This window comes from Telmatherina bonti, assembly GCF_933228915.1.
Source record: "Telmatherina bonti genome assembly, chromosome: 15".
NCBI lineage: Eukaryota > Metazoa > Chordata > Actinopteri > Atheriniformes > Telmatherinidae > Telmatherina > Telmatherina bonti.
In genome coordinates, this window is record NC_136613.1 from 33,292,704 (window position 1) to 33,305,757 (window position 13,054).

General features: G+C 40.1%; 1 protein-coding gene across 1 annotated transcript in view; it reads right to left on the reverse strand.

The window, feature by feature from the left end:
- Positions 1–3,187: 3,187 nt before the first annotated feature.
- LOC306766918 (signal transducer and activator of transcription 4-like) overlaps positions 3,188–13,054 on the reverse strand; it is a gene marked incomplete at its 3' end in the record, with an annotated part of 33,289 nt that continues 23,422 nt past the window's right edge. Inside the window, exons 19-24 of the mRNA XM_079254776.1 lie at positions 12,763–12,857; positions 8,584–8,720; positions 6,978–7,169; positions 6,838–6,883; positions 3,844–3,949; positions 3,188–3,211 (exon numbers count right to left, since the gene is read on the reverse strand). Coding sequence (XP_079110902.1) covers positions 3,188–3,211; positions 3,844–3,949; positions 6,838–6,883; positions 6,978–7,169; positions 8,584–8,720; positions 12,763–12,857 — 600 coding nt within the window. The remainder of the gene's footprint in view (positions 3,212–3,843; positions 3,950–6,837; positions 6,884–6,977; positions 7,170–8,583; positions 8,721–12,762; positions 12,858–13,054) is intronic.

Consider the following 13,054-nt stretch of genomic DNA (forward strand, 5'->3'; position numbering starts at 1 on the left):
AGTTGAAGAAAAGAGCTGCGGCTTCTTTAGGAAGAAGCAGTGTACTTGCTTCAGTAATATAACTATAGAATTATCATCTAAAAGTTCTTTTTTTTAATCATGTTTCTATGTTATCTTTTTCCTTACAAGAAAGCAGAATATTTTCATTGATGTGTGCTTTTCAACTCTTCAACATAGACTATTTTTTCTATTCATGGAGGAAATGAGATCAAGCCTGGAGGGCAACAACATGTACAGCAATTGTTTTTTTTTTATATACATTTTCTTCCTGGTGAACACGGGACTCAGCTTACCGAGAATCACGTGATTCTCCAGAACTCACACATCAAGTAGATCGTTGCAGATAATCACTTTCCGGCTGCTTTCAAAATAAAAGTCTCAAAGCTGCAGAGCTGAGCTGCCTGCAGACGCTGCAGTTACCTCCAGGGTGATACATGTGAGCAAACACAATGAATAGAAAACTATGAAACAACAAAACCTCTTTTTGCAAAGCTTACTCTCACATTTAAAACTGAGCAGAAAAGACTTTACATTAGTGATGTGGTTCCTGCCATAGACTCTTTCATATACAATCTGTAAAACCTGCATGGAAATGCAACACTGATTCAGCTCTCGTGTAAAAAATAAAGTACCAGAGTCTTTCATGCCCCATGATTCTCTTCTATAGGGACATAAGACCAATTACTGATGCTCATTTAGGAATCAATATTAAATTAAATTAGGTTGAGAATACAGCAATATTCAATAAAGACAAGATTTGTTCACAATTCACGGTTAGTCTTGATTTCTCAGATGGTTGAATAAAAATGTGTAAAATCATAATAATTACAGGTTTTTTCTCTTCAACTAACCAATGAATTGGATGGATGGATGCTCTGCATCCCTGTCAATCCATACACTCTTTTTTATTGCCACAAGCTTTGACAACATCTGTTATCTATATTTGCTCTAATAGTTTAATGTCAGATACATTTTATTCACACAACTCAGAAAGTCAGGATTATTTGGCTTTTTATAAAATCCACTTTACAAGTGAACTTAATTAGATTTGTTCTAACTAACATATACATCCATTCAGTGCTTATTGCACAAGATGCGGTTCTTTAATAAGATGATTAACCACAAAAGAGAAGTGTCTGAACCTTGAATGGGGCCCTTAATGTTCCAGTGCAAATGTTCTGGCTTATATTTAACAGTTTTCTTCTTCTTCTTCTTCATACTGTTCAGATAATACTTAACTCATCCTGTGAACTGGGAAATTTGGACATCATCATACCAAGCGGACTCCTGACACATGATAAGTTATTAATACATTTTATGTTGTTGTATATCCACAACTGTCAGCTTTTATTGCAGTAAAGTGTTATAATGAATAAATGTCATGTGATTCAACTTAAAATGTCCTACATGCATGATCTAATATAAATAATGCATTCATTTTTTTACATTTTCTGTCAGTTTCACCTGAAAGTTGGATATGCAGAACTGTCGATAACTCTGCCTTGAAGAAAGCAGCTGGAGATGATGTGAGCTTTGTGACATGGTGCATCATCCTGCTGGAAGTTTCCATCAGAAGATGCTACACTGTGCTCAGAAAGGGATGGACATGGTCAGCAGCAGGACTCAGGTAGGCTGTGGAGGTTAAACCATGTCATGTTGGGAAATATCTACGACACCATTCCACCAGCAGCAGCCTGAAGCGTTGATCCTGACGGCAGGATGGATCCATGTTGTCATGATGTTTCCAGCAGATTCTGATCCTACCATGTGAATGTGGAGCTGAACTGGAGACTCATCAGACCAGCAACGTTTCTCCATCTTCTATTGTCCAGTTCTGGTGAGTCTGTGTGAATTGTAGCCTCAGTTTCCTGTTCTTACTGACAGGAGGGAACCCGCTGTGGTCTTCTGCTGCTGGAGACCATCTGCTTCCAGGCTGGACGGGTTCAGAGATGATGTTCTGTATATGTTGGTTGGAACCAGTGCTTACTGGTCTTCCTGTTGTCTTTTGATTATCTCCAACCAGTCTGTCCATTCTCCTCTGACATCAACCAGACATTCTGGTCCACACAACTGCTGCTTGCTGGATGTTTTCTCTTATTCAGACCTTCTCTGTAAACCTTGGAGCTCGTTGTGTTAGAAAATCCCAGTAAATACTCAGATTCACATCCAAAGTCATGTCGTCTTGTCCCCCCCCCACCTCTCTGAGCAGTTGCATGTCCACTCCCCCTCCTGGTCACTCAGGTCAGCTGACCAGCTGCTCTTGGATGTGACAAGGATGCGGTAAGGTCAGAGGCTTTTTTAATCTTGCTTTTATTATTTCAGCTGTGTCTTATTTTACACAATTCAATGATGTTTTATTTGATGCTTTTTAAATGTTTACGTATTATTATTCTTACTGTTCAGCACTTTGGTCCTTACTTACTGTTATTGCTTTATACATAAAGTTGGCATGGTTTGGTTTTCTTCCTCATCCTTATGCTCCTTCACCAAAACCTTCTAACTACTGTCCAACTCCAGCTGTAGTTAGTCCTGAATATCTTATCTGTCAGTCTCATGAGACACAATATCGTAAATCTTTTATCTGCTCAGACCCTGAATTTTAAGTCCTGAATGCGGATCAGTCTCTAAATTCATGTTTTACTCCATTTATAGCTGAATGTTTAACATCTAAGTTTTATTATTACATTGCATCTTTGTTAAAGATAAGCACATTGTGAAATGTATCAAAAGGATAAGATGGAATCACATTTCTGAAGTTTGGACTAAAGTAGCATGATTCAGTTCCTCTCTGTCTTTTCTAATTATTTTCTAGATTTGACCATTTTAACCTAAACAAAACTTCATCCTACAATAATGTCTGTAAACTGAAGCAACTGGAGAGCATCCCTTACAAGGCTTGCTCTCGGCCCAGTATGCAACGTGGTGGGAGTTTTTACCTAAAAATAAGAGACGTTGGTGGTCCATCAGTGGAACAAGTCGAGCTCACACACATCACAATCATCAAAAACAGATTGCAAGAAAAAAGGTATTTAATAAACACTGATATTTAAAAAGGAATATAAAAAGCAGTTAGACAAGCAACGACTCCAGTTAAACAACTAAACTTCTTTAAACAAAGATGAAGATCACATCAGGACATTTACCAGAGACTGGAATCAAGTCATTGATTACATTGTTTTATCTTGCTTCACTCTGAATATGGAGAGCTCATCTGTAAACCAAAAACGGAATTACATTAGCAGCAAAGACATGTCTTCAGTTTCACTCATGCAACTGAAGCAGAAACTCACTCTGAAGTTTAGTAAATAGTTTCCAGATGTGCACTTCTTGGATGTTCTCACCATTATAATCCAATACATTATCAATATGTCTGAATTGAATGGATTGATCCCCGTTATCTTTATTGTTGCCAACAATGATACTTGTCTAGGATAAAAAAAATTCTAATTAAACCTAATAAAACATCTTTGACTCTTGACAGTTTTTTTGGGGAAAAAAGCTAAAAAACTAAAAGAGTTGTTAGAAGTTTCTGGTTTTTATCAATTGTCTTTCAATTAAAACCTTTATTTAAAACTCATGGTTGAACATGCATAACGTCACTGAGCTGCAGAGGTGCATAATCCAGGTGCCACAAAGTGTTTTTGGATCTACCTGTATGTTTAGAACAAATGTTTACACTAACAGCTGGTTTAATGACTGGTTGGAGCAGCTGCCAGACAGGAACTTTACTTTATGGCACCTGGGTTACACATCTCTGCTGAGCTGTTATGAGAATGTATTGAGATTGTATTGAGAAATAAACACACAGCACTCGCTCCACCATGAAAGCACGGGAAAACTTACAGTGTCGATGTCGAAGCACAGGTGTTCGTTGAGCATGTCAAACTCCCCTGGAGTCATTGGAGGCTCGGGAGACTGACAGGAAGGCGGTGTGGTGTTTGCATTTGAGCTGGAACATAAACAAGAGAAAGATCAAAAGTTGGGCTCTGAATGCAGTAATCAATACCACAGATAATCCGGTCATTTCTTAACCTGACTTTTATTTCTGTATTTGAACCTTGTCCTGTACAGCATCATGGCAAGCAAATTGACTCTGTCAGTGTTTCGCCAGATAAATGAGCTTTGCCAAGGAGAGATTTATAAATAATAATGTTGATACTATGGCACTATTGTGTTTTTTCATTAGTTTACTGCTGAATTATAAGGAAGGAACAAAGATACTAAAAACAGCTGTACAAGAAAAAACAGCTGCTACATCTGTATACATTCTATACAGATGTAGCAGCCACTACATCTGTATAGAAGCCCAGCAACAATCAGCAGAAAAACAGGGCAGAGAATCATCGGGAGAACCTGCATGAATTTTACAGTAACATCTACAACACCTGCAGCAACTATATAAAAACAGCTGTAGATATTAGTAATTAAAGGGGTTATACACCCTAAAATAAGTTTTATGGGAAGTAAACAACACACAAGACTTTACTGTCATGAAAACGCACATTCTGCTGTTTAAACTAGCATTTTAAATTTTTTTAAAATTGTGATTTTGCTGCTTAAAATAGACTGAAAACACACCCACTGATTCAAACTGGCTTTAGTTTTTCACCCTCTTACCTAACCTGGGATGTTTAGGACACTCCTATCTCACAAGAAAAAGAAAACTTAGTCCTCCCCTCCAGATTTAAAGAAGACAAGCCCTCAGCTTTATGTAGGACCAGTTTATGTTGCCCTAATCTGCAGCTAACTGCTGCTGGGTAAACTAAAGTTAGCTGCAGCTACTGCTGTGAAACTGAAGCTGCCTGCAGCTAAGTGCTGCTGGATAAAGTGAACATGATGCAGCTAGCTGCTGCTGGGCAAACTAAAGTTAGTTGATGATACTGATAGGAAACTGAAGCCAGCTGCAGCTAACTGCTGCTGGATAAAGTGAATCTATCTGTGGCTAGCTGCTGCTGGGTAAAGTGAATCTATCTGTGGCTAGCTGCTGCTGGGTAAAGTGAATCTCGCTGCGGCTAGCTGCTGGATAAAGTGAATCTAGCTGCTGCTAGCTGCGGCTAGCTGCTGCTGCTGGATTAAGTGAATCTAGCTGCGGAGAGCTGCTGCTGGGTAAAGTGAATCCCGCTGTGGCTAGCTGCTGGATAAAGTGAATCTAGCTGCTGCTGGGAAACTGAAGTCATCTGCAGCGAATTGCTGCTGCTGCTGGATAAAGTGAATCTATCTGCAGCTAGCTGCTGCTGGATAAAGTGAATCTAGCTGCAGCAAGCTGCTGCTGGGTAAAGTACAGAATTTACCCCAAAGCTAGCTGCAGATTCTCCTCCACTCAGCCCCACAAGCTTGGTTTGTAAGTGGAAAGTTTAACGGCTGCTTCTGTTGGAGTTTTTCAGACAGTGGAGGCAACAACCCAGAGCAGCACGGTTACTAAGGGAATGTTGCTCTTCAGGACCAAAAATAGCACAAGATGAGGAACTTGTTTTGTTAGAGCTGAATGCTCATTTAGGTATTTAGTTAACCCAGTAAAGCAGCTGGTGTAAGGTTCAATTCTGACACATCATGACATAATATATAATAATATAACATATAATTAAACGTATAAATACAATAAAGTAATATAGAATTTAGTAGGAAAGAACATGTTTTAGCTGTGAAGAGGTCATTTTGACCCGCCATTCAGTTGGTCAGAAAAGTTTGTCCCTAAACTAAATCCAGTCGCAGATTTCTCCCCTAAGAGCTGCAGCAGCAGGTGCTTTGGTTTCAGATGGGAAACCCAAGATGGACAGGTCTTAGGGTACATCACATCAGCTAACCTCATAGATTCTCTATAGTACAAAAAACTATGCTCACGCTCTGTACAACAGTTAGTTGTCTGCCACACTGATTCATTAAATCGTATAAAACTGAGTTTTTGTGGGCATGCCATTTTTATTTAGTAGTAGTGACCCTTCGAACCTTAAGATTTATCATACATACAACATGTTTTAGCCTGGTATTCATTCATGCTAACCTCTTTAATATACAGTCTATGATGCTAATGCTAATGCTAATGCTAATATTACACTAAGGCACCGGTTGACTGTCCTCAGATTTCTCTAACTGGTCAGATTATGTCATAGCTGTCAAGTCTACAGTTTTACCGTATTTTATCCTGTTTCCCAACAGCATCCCATATAGTTATTTTCCCTTAAATCTCCTGTATTTTGATATATGGAGAAAATACACAGATAGACACAGGAGACAAACCCCTCGCCCCCTGCAAAGAATAAACACGCAGCAACCATATAACATCCATCCCCAATCCTGACATAATGTACACCCGCATGAAATGTGAATTTGACATGAGTTAATGTTGTAAAGCTGCTCCATTTAATAATTATAGTACAGGTTGAATTTACTATATCACCAATATAGAATAACGATATGCAGTCGTCTAGGCCTGCATTACTTTAGAGGCTGCCTGTCAAACTGACCATGCAAGCTTGCCTAACAACTTGTTCCTTTATGAGCAAAATGCTGCTGGTCAAGAAAATGTGAAGCCAGTCAGAAGAAGTAAGCATATGGAGCCTTGTGACCCTGTTTCACTCTCATCTGTCAAATACCTGCTGAGCTGATCACATCACTGACTAAATCCTGCATTGTGTGTTTACAATCTGCACCATGCTCACCCCAGCGTAACTGGATCTCACAAAGGCAGTAAGTTACACATTAAACCCACAGAATAGCAGAGAAACTGTATATTATACGCATGGATGTGAAACACAAGAAAAAACAGCACCAACTAACATTATTAGTATAAATTAAGTTTCTCACCAGACATTAAAACATGAAGTATGAAGGACTCACCGCAGTTCTGAGATGGGGATGAGGGTAGATGGTATGTACGGGTGCACTAGAAAAGATAAGAGAGATTAATGTTGGTTATTCTAATCACACAGTTAAAACAGAAAAACACACAATAAAACTGGATTACATTGGATCTTTACCTTTGCTTGGCTGACTGTTGTAGAGGCGTCCAAAGGCCTCATCCTTTGGGATGTTGGGGTAGAGGAACTTGAGGGGGTTTTCAGGGACAACTCCATCTGAAATCACTTTGTAGTCTCGTATGATATCAGCAAACGGAAGAGCGCTCAGCCGGTTTTTAGTGTATGGCTCCACAGAGTTGAACTTTGCATCACCTGTTGCAACAAAAATAAATCAGGTTGAGATAGGTGCGCTGGAATATTTACCTGGCCCTGCGATGGACTAGCGAGCTGTCCAGGGTGTACCATGACTTTCGCCCAAAGACTACTGGGATAGGCTCCAGCTTCCCCGCAACCCTTCATCGGACTAAGCGGTTAGGATGATGAATGAATGAATATTTAACTGGCCCAACTTCGGATAAATGTTACATAAAACTCAATTTTATGGAAAAAATTCAGTTTTTCATCGAGCATAATAGTACTGGCCTTTCTTCATTGGCTCCCTGTTAAATCCAAGATAGAGTTAAAAATTCTTCTCCTCACATATAAAGCTCTCCATGACTAAGCTCCATTGTACATCTCATAGTTCCATATATACCAAACAGCACTTGGCTCTCAGACTGCAGGTCTACTTGTGGTTCCAGAGTGAGTTTGATGGGAGGAAGAGCCTTCAGCGATCAGGCTCCTCTCTGATGGAACCAGCTCCCAGTCAGGGTTAGGGAGGTAGACGCTGTCTATACCTTTAAGATCAAGCTTAAATCCTTCCGTTATAGTCAGGTGATTACCATCCCTTATTTGTGCTGCCGTAGGCTTAGACTGCTGAGGGACGTCCCATGATGCACTGAACTCTTTGTCTCTCTGCTCCTCATCTTCCATGTGGAAACATATGACAGTTCTGGCATCATTAACATGTTTTTCCTCTGCAGGTCTTCCTGGATAACAGTTGCAGTGAATGTTGGTCTGCCTTTCCTGTCGTTTCCACCCCAACCAGTCGAGACAGGTGGCTGCCCTCCCTGAGCCGGGTTCTGCCGGAGGTCCTGTAAAAGTTTTTTTCCTTTCCTTTGTCGCTTCGTGCAGCTCAAGATGGGAAACTGGATTAAAGTCAAGACTCAATGCAATCAGCTGGTTTCCTTTAGCCAGGTTTTTATTTTATATTGTCTGTTTTAATGTTTGTTGTTTTCAACTTGTTTTAATGAAGTTTTATCATGTGTGATCTATGGCGACCTTGAGTGTCTAGAAAGGCGCCCAACGAATAAAATGTATAATTATTATTATTCATTCATTCATTCATTCATTTTCTGAACCGCTTATTCCAATTCAGGGTCGCGGGGAAGCTGGAGCCTATCCCAGCCGGCTTTGGGCGACAGGCAGGGTACACCCTGGACAGCTCGCCAGTCCATCGCAGGGCAATTATTATTATTATTATTATTATTATAAATTGGCTCAAACTGATGAGTGTGTAAATTGTTTGGAGATGACATTGTCCTGACGTTGCGCTGTACAAATAAAGCTGAACTGAATTGAATATATTGATCTAATTAGTTAAATAAGGAAATAAACTTGCAGAGAGGAGTGATTTTGTCTCGGTATGAAGACACATTGTGTGGTGGCTGATTAGAGCCGCCCTCACCGTTGTCGCTGTGCTCCACCCAGGTGAAGGTGATTCCTCCCAGGTGGCTCTCACTGAAGCGAAGGAGGAAGGTTCCACGTTCTCTGTCCTTCAGCAGAGCCCGCTCCATCTCCTTACTCACAAAGCCCATGATATAGCTGCACACATGGTAAAAGAAGAAGAAAACGAAAATGACCTTTAAATTGTGGGAATCTTTGTTGTTTCCTGATAATTCCCTTCCATCTCAGCATAAAACCCCTTTTCTAATCATTATTAAGTCTCTTTTGCTTCTTCTCTGTAAAAAACTGGAAATGAAAAAGAAACAGGGAAAAAAGTCAAAGATAATGACAAGAAGCCAACTTTTTACTGCTTCAACAATTTTACCACAGCAGAGACAGCCCCGAATTAAAATGGGTTCTGATGCATCGTATTACTGAAATGTGCAAAGCCATGACACGTTGCTCTGAAACCTGCTGTTCAGTACCGATGCTGCCTTTCCAGATGGGCAAGTTACCAGCTCCTTAAGCACTAATACCCCCCCCATACTACCAGAGAGGGACATGGACTGATAACAACCTGGCACAACATCCAAATCATTCAAAAAGGAATTTCACATCGTGATCCATCAGCCTACGAACAGTTTTACACTTTGCTTCAGACCATTTTAACCCTTAAAACCGTTAAACCATTAAAACTTAAGCCGTTTCTACTACTGTTGGTTTGCCTGTTTTGTTCAGTGTTTTGCTTTTTATTATTATTTTCCCAGAACATGTGTTTAGGATACAGAATAACAGACGTATCATACAAGCAACACAAAGGAGGAAAACAGCTAAACAAAACAAAACAAGAATACAGTATAAAGCCAAAACAACAACACACAACACGAAAAAGGGGGGTAGAAGATGAAGGAATATATATATTTACTCTGTTTTGTTCATATTTTCTCATTTGCATTATTGTATTAATTTCTTTCTATACATGTATGATACATGGGTGTGAACTTAACATGAGCTTCTCTCCACAGCAGAGGCTGCAGGTTGTTGAGGAGTCCAGACTGGGATATGTCGGACTGGACATACTGGGTATTTTAGTTATAATTGATGAAGACTTCCGTTCAGCTCAACAAGTTTCACACCCCTTTCCTGAAGGCCAAGATGTCCTTGTTACTTTCTCATGACCCATCACTTTCAGTCATTCCTGCTTTCTTCTTTCAAGCTCTTCGGTCGTTCAGCTGCATGAGAGAGCTGCAGAGGGGCGCACATCAATCTACATTTTTGTGCATTTCTATAAAAGGGTTCAAGGGACACTTAGTCGGGGTTCAGACTTCAGACTGCCTGAGCCGACCCACTTCTGTCTGGAACAGGGAGAAGAATGCTGAACCCGGATCCGTATTGTGTATTTCTCATTTTGTAAATAAATATTTAAACTTGTACCTGAGTGTGTGATTACTAATCTCCAATGCAAACAATCTTGCTGAGACTTGACCTGAAGAAGGCAATTTCTCAACAATAATCACTTAATTTTTATCTAATGTTGCCAAAAGAGGCTTCAAGATCTCCTGAAAACGGGCCTGCACTTTGCCTTTTCCCAGACAGAAATCATCTCGTCTACATAAGCTACTTTCTAAAACTTGGAGGGGAGGGGGGGGTTTCTAGTTCAATATCATTTCTTTGCAGCAAGCATTCGGTTTTTAGAACCTGCCTTTGGTGGATGGGCAAGGCTGCTGTTAGTTTTTTAACAGCAAAATGTGGCTCAAGTACAGTCAAGTTGTAAAATAATTTATTCTGTGTTGAAAACCAATTAATTATTCATTTATTTTCCTAAGCGCTTAGTCCAATGAAGGGTCGCGGGGAAGCTGGAGTCTATCCCAGCAGTCTTTGGGCGAAAGGCAGGGTACACCCTGGACAGCTCACCAGTCCATCAAAAGGCCCAATGAACTATTTCATGCCAGAAATGATACAGAACCAGACAGTACCAGAATAAATGTGAAAGAAGTCCTGCATCAGCACCACATTTGTCACATAAAGGAGATATTTAATCAAATATTCTGGACAATATGGACAAGCATTTCTCCCAAAACTCGTCTGATAATGACACACCAAGATCTTCGCTCCATGCTTTTCTTCTGTGACTGATATCAACTGAAACTGAAAAACTGGATATCAGATATTTTTAAGTTGGCTTTAGAAGAAAAGGTATCATAGAAAGTATGGCTTAATGGTTCAGATGGAAATTCTGTTATATTTCCCTGTAATAAGTGTCTAATTTATAAATAACAATGAAAATGTGACTGGAGGAGGAAAAGTCATGACCAGTATAAAGATCTCCAATATTGTACAGTCCTCTCTCCCTTTATTTAATGAACACACTGTCCATTGTTCAGTAATTTTTATATAAAAATGCATGTAGAAGCACAACTGTCTTAACTCTTCAGGTGCCAAAGTCACAAAATTGTGACAAGCACCGGCCCATAGAAACGTGTTACCACTTTCCACCACTAGATGGCAGACATGTCAATAAACCATAGCAATCAACTGTCTTCAATCATTCTACTGGTGGGCAACTCTGGTCCCTGAGGCCACAGACCTGCAAGTGTAGGTAGTTTCCCTGGTAGTTTCCCTGCTGCAACACAGTGTTGCAGCAGGGAAACTACCTACACCTGAAGGACTGCTGCCTTAAGGACCGGAGTTGCCCACCCCTGCCATAACCTGATCACATTCTCCCCGTTGCTGACCTTCCAAAATTTACAATTTATTTCAAGAGTTATTTACACAGTTGTGCAGATGTTTACACAGTGAGTATTTATGGATTTTTGCACTTTACTATCATTATTACGATGCACTTTATTTCATTTACCATTCCGTGTTGTAATGCTATAACATATTTTTGTTGTTCTTTATATGACAATAAAAGCATTTGTTAAAAACCATATCTAAGGACTCTTAATTCTGCTTAAAGGTATATGTGAAACTTTTATAAACATGTAATTAATCAAAGTCTAATTACAATCACATCCAAATGAAAGCATTCTCGTAGCTTAGGATGAGTCATTTATAAAGACATATGTTGGGTTGCACCCAGCAGAATGCCTACATGTTGCATCGTCATTGCTGACTAGGGTAGCCGAAAGGAAGGCAAACTTGTTACCTTTACATGTTTTAGCTGTAAATCCACATGTGGGTCATGTAACTTGCCGTTCTATATTAAAATGGAGGATTATCCATGCTCTTTGTCCCATGAGAGGGTGGAAAAAATAATCAAGTACGGAAAAGGAAATAACCAGAAGGAAGGAGAGTGTACATGGGTGTAGCGTTTACCAGATGAAGACAGTTCATGATGAGGGACTTCAGAACTGAGGTGGAGGCTGCAGCTTTCTGCTGGACTGGTAAGTTCATTCAGTCTAACAGTGAAGTTTATTTTGGTGTTATGTTAGAAACAGGGCAGGTAGTCCAGCAGCTCCTTTATCCTCCTGTTTGAGTCGCATCATTTACTGTTTCTGCTGTATAAAACGACAGAGATGCCGTAAAGTAGGTAAGTTGCTGTTACTCTTCATAGAAGTCTACCAGCAGGCCACCTCAGATGGATTTTCCCAGAGTTTTTCCTCCTGTTTTGTCATTTATTTCAGCTGATTCGTCAAGGGGGTTGATGTCCTCCCTCTAGTCACACCATTTCACACCATGATATCAGCTGTTAGCAGTAGCTTGGTAACAAAAGTAAGGCAGGTAACTGATCAGCATCAATAACCAAACAGATTTATGTATCGTTCTGTACCTCATCACTTGACGGGACTCCAACTAATAGAACATGTTGACATTTTCACATTTGTGACCCTCCGTGGCTTCTGTAGTGGTAATAATGAGCTTAAACAGCGAGGTGCGAGAGACTACTACTCGGTTGTTTGCATTCAGTTGGAGCACCACTGAGAGCGGAGTAGATGGGGCTGACCAGTTGTTAGTCACCCTGCGATGGATTGAGCAGTTTTACTGCCATCATAAAGGGGTTCATATTCAACAGGTTTTCTCTCGTTTGTAGTGGTATGTCCTAAAAACTTTAAAAATCAGATGCCTACTACAACTACTTTAAGAACTTGCACTTGGAGAAATGAAGCTCTAAAACAGTTCCAGTAAAGCAGACAGCGAAGACTTACTGGGACAAATAGGAGGTTGACGGTGTGGTTTGAGAAGTAAATCGATGACCTACTTTTCATTCCAGACTGGCAGGAGGTGCTTCTTGATGAGCTCCAGGATTGAATCCAACCACATCCAGAAACTGAAAGGCTTTCCTAAAATATTCTCCTGAAGTAGAAAGAACAGGTAGAATTTTACATTTCATCGTCCCCAAGGCCGGATTATCCAATGGGCATGATGTGCACGGGCCCAGGGGCCCACGCCCACTTAAGGCCCATTTGGGGCCCATTTGGAGACTAATGGGAGTTTTGATATGAAACTAAATGTAAATAAAAGCCAGATAGTTACACCACAGAGTCTAGTAT